The sequence below is a fragment of the Chenopodium quinoa genome, unplaced genomic scaffold, assembly GCF_001683475.1.
Source record: "Chenopodium quinoa cultivar QQ74 unplaced genomic scaffold, ASM168347v1, whole genome shotgun sequence".
Lineage (NCBI taxonomy): Eukaryota > Viridiplantae > Streptophyta > Magnoliopsida > Caryophyllales > Amaranthaceae > Chenopodium > Chenopodium quinoa.
In genome coordinates this window covers 1,018,978-1,021,234 of record NW_018745065.1, presented here as the reverse complement: position 1 = coordinate 1,021,234, position 2,257 = coordinate 1,018,978, and the positions used below count along the sequence as shown (strand labels likewise).

The window sequence follows — 2,257 nt, the reverse complement described above, 5'->3', positions numbered from 1 at the left end:
AAAAGCTAGGAAAACCATACCACAATTGATTGGAAGCACGTAGAAACCCAAAAACACAAAAGCACTCAAACCCTAGACGTTGGCGAAAAATTGAAAGATGGGATTTTTGTGTGGAATTTTGGGTGGAGATTGTAGAAATTCAGTAGAGGATGGAAAAAAGTGAGAAAAAGAGAAGATTGGAGTGATTTTAATGGAGATTTGAGGTTGTAGGAGGGGATGACAATGGGGTTTAGAGTGAGGAGGAGGAGAATAGTTAGAGGGAGTGCCGAAATGAAATGAGGGAGAGCTCGGCAAAAGCAGCGTTTTTTTTATAAAAAAAAAAACTGGAAAAGGTTCGGCCGAACCTTGGGTAAGTTTGGTTGAACCATTGAAATAGTTCGGCTGAACTTCCCTAAGGTTAGGTCGAACTTGCTCCCGAAATTCAATTTTAGCAAAACTGGCAGAATGCTGCCAGTTTTTTAGTGGAAATTAGGAGTGGCCGAACTCATGGAGGTTTGGCCGGACCTCCTTCAAGGTTCGACCGAACCTCCATAGAGTTCGGTCAAACTTCTTTGAAAATTCCAAAATTTGCAGCTTGCAACAAAATTTTAGCACAAGCATAGGAGTGGCCGAACCTCTGCATGCTTCGGTCGAACTCCCCTCAAAATTGCAAAATTTAGAAAAAATAAAATTTCCCCAAAACACACTAAAACACCATACTATCATGCTCAGGCAAAGCATACCAAAAATTACAACACAATCATAAGTCAAAAATCCAACAATCCAAATTGTAGATAGAAAAAGGAATAGAAAAATAACAAAGCATCAATAAAAGAAGAGAGTAGAAAAGGGTTAGAAACTCGGGTTGCCTCCCGGAAGCGCCTTTAGTTTACGTCGTTAGCCCAACGATCCTTGAACTAATCAAGGAGGATCAAATTGATGATGCTGATAAAGAAAAGTCACAGGAATTGGTTCATCATTTGGGAATCCTTCGAAATAAGGCGTGAGCCAGTCACCGTTGACTTTGAATGGAGATTGACCGTTTTGAGAAATCTCATAGGCACGATATGGGAACACTTCTGTAATAACTTATGGCCCACTCCATATTGACTTAAGCTTGCTCGAAAAAACCTCAAGCGGGAGTTGAATAGGAGGCCTTTTTGGCCTTAGACAAATATTTTCTTAACAATTTGAGCATCGTGCCAACCCTTAGTCCTTGCGTTGTACATGCTTGCACTATCGTAGGCATTCATCCTCAACTCTTCTAACTCGTGTAGCTCTTGAAGTCTTTGCTCACCCGCACTATGGAGGTCAAAATTGATTTTCTTGATCGCCCAATGAGTTCGATGCTCCATTTCTACGGGTAAGTGGCAATTTTTCCCATATACAATCTTATAGGGAGTGTTCCCTATCGGAGTCTTGAAAGCGGTCCTATACGCCCATAGAGAGTCAATGAGTTTAGAAGACCAATCTTTCCTTGTTCTAGCAACTGTCTTCTCCAAGATCACTTTGAGCTCCCTATTGGTGATCTCCGCTTGACCACTCGTTTGAGGGTGGTAAGTGAGCCCTCGCTTATGAGACACTCCATATCTATCAAGAAGTCGAAAGAAAGTGTGGTGCTTGAAATGTTACCCCCCATTACTAATTATGGCCCTTGGAACACCAAATCTCGGGAAAATCACCTTCTTTAAAAGATTAACCACCACCTTAGAATCATTCGTTGGAGAAGCTACGACCTCCGCCCACTTAGAGACATAGTCAACGACAAACAAAATATACTTGTTCCCATGTGAAGAAATGAAAGGGCCCATGAAATCTATAGCCCACACATCAAAAACTTTAAGCTCAAGGATGGGGTTTTGCGGCATTTCATGCCTCCTAGAAAAATTCCCCATCCGTTAACATCTATCACAAGTCTTAACAAATATCCAAGCATCCTTGAATAGAGAAGGCCAAAAGAGCATAGATTGTAGAACTTTTGAGGCGATCTTTTGAGCACTCATATGCCCACCATAAGGAGAAGTGTGGCACATATGGAGAACACTTTGAACCTCGTTGTTGGGGAAGCATCTCCTCAACAAACCATAGACCCTTCTCTTCAACAAAATAGGATCATCCCAAATGTAGCTCTTGGCCACATGCTTGAGTCTTCGACGTTGTTGTGAAGTGAAATCCGGAGGTACGGCACTACAAGCCAAATAATTCACAATACCTGCATACCATGGCTCCAACTTCACCTCAAGGACATATAGCACATCATCTCTTTGAGCATCCTCTA

The 2,257-nt window shown here is 41.8% G+C and overlaps 1 protein-coding gene across 1 annotated transcript; it reads right to left on the bottom strand.

Annotated features, from left to right (window-relative positions):
* Positions 1 to 1,145: 1,145 nt before the first annotated feature.
* LOC110709350 (uncharacterized protein K02A2.6-like) lies at positions 1,146 to 1,874 on the bottom strand. The gene is made up of 2 exons (XM_021887562.1): positions 1,612 to 1,874; positions 1,146 to 1,569 (listed from the first exon to the last, which is right to left on the bottom strand). Exons 1-2 carry the CDS (start codon positions 1,872 to 1,874, stop codon positions 1,146 to 1,148), a joined length of 687 nt encoding a protein of 228 aa, XP_021743254.1.
* Positions 1,875 to 2,257: the final 383 nt, after the last annotated feature.

Coding starts and splice junctions, on each gene's coding strand:
- LOC110709350 (XM_021887562.1), bottom strand. CDS start 1,874: ATGGGGAATTTTTCTAGGAGGCATGAAATGCCGCAAAACCCCATCCTT. Junction 1,570..1,611: donor GCCATAATTAGTAATGGGGG/GTAACATTTCAA, acceptor ACTTCTTGATAG/ATATGGAGTGTCTCATAAGC.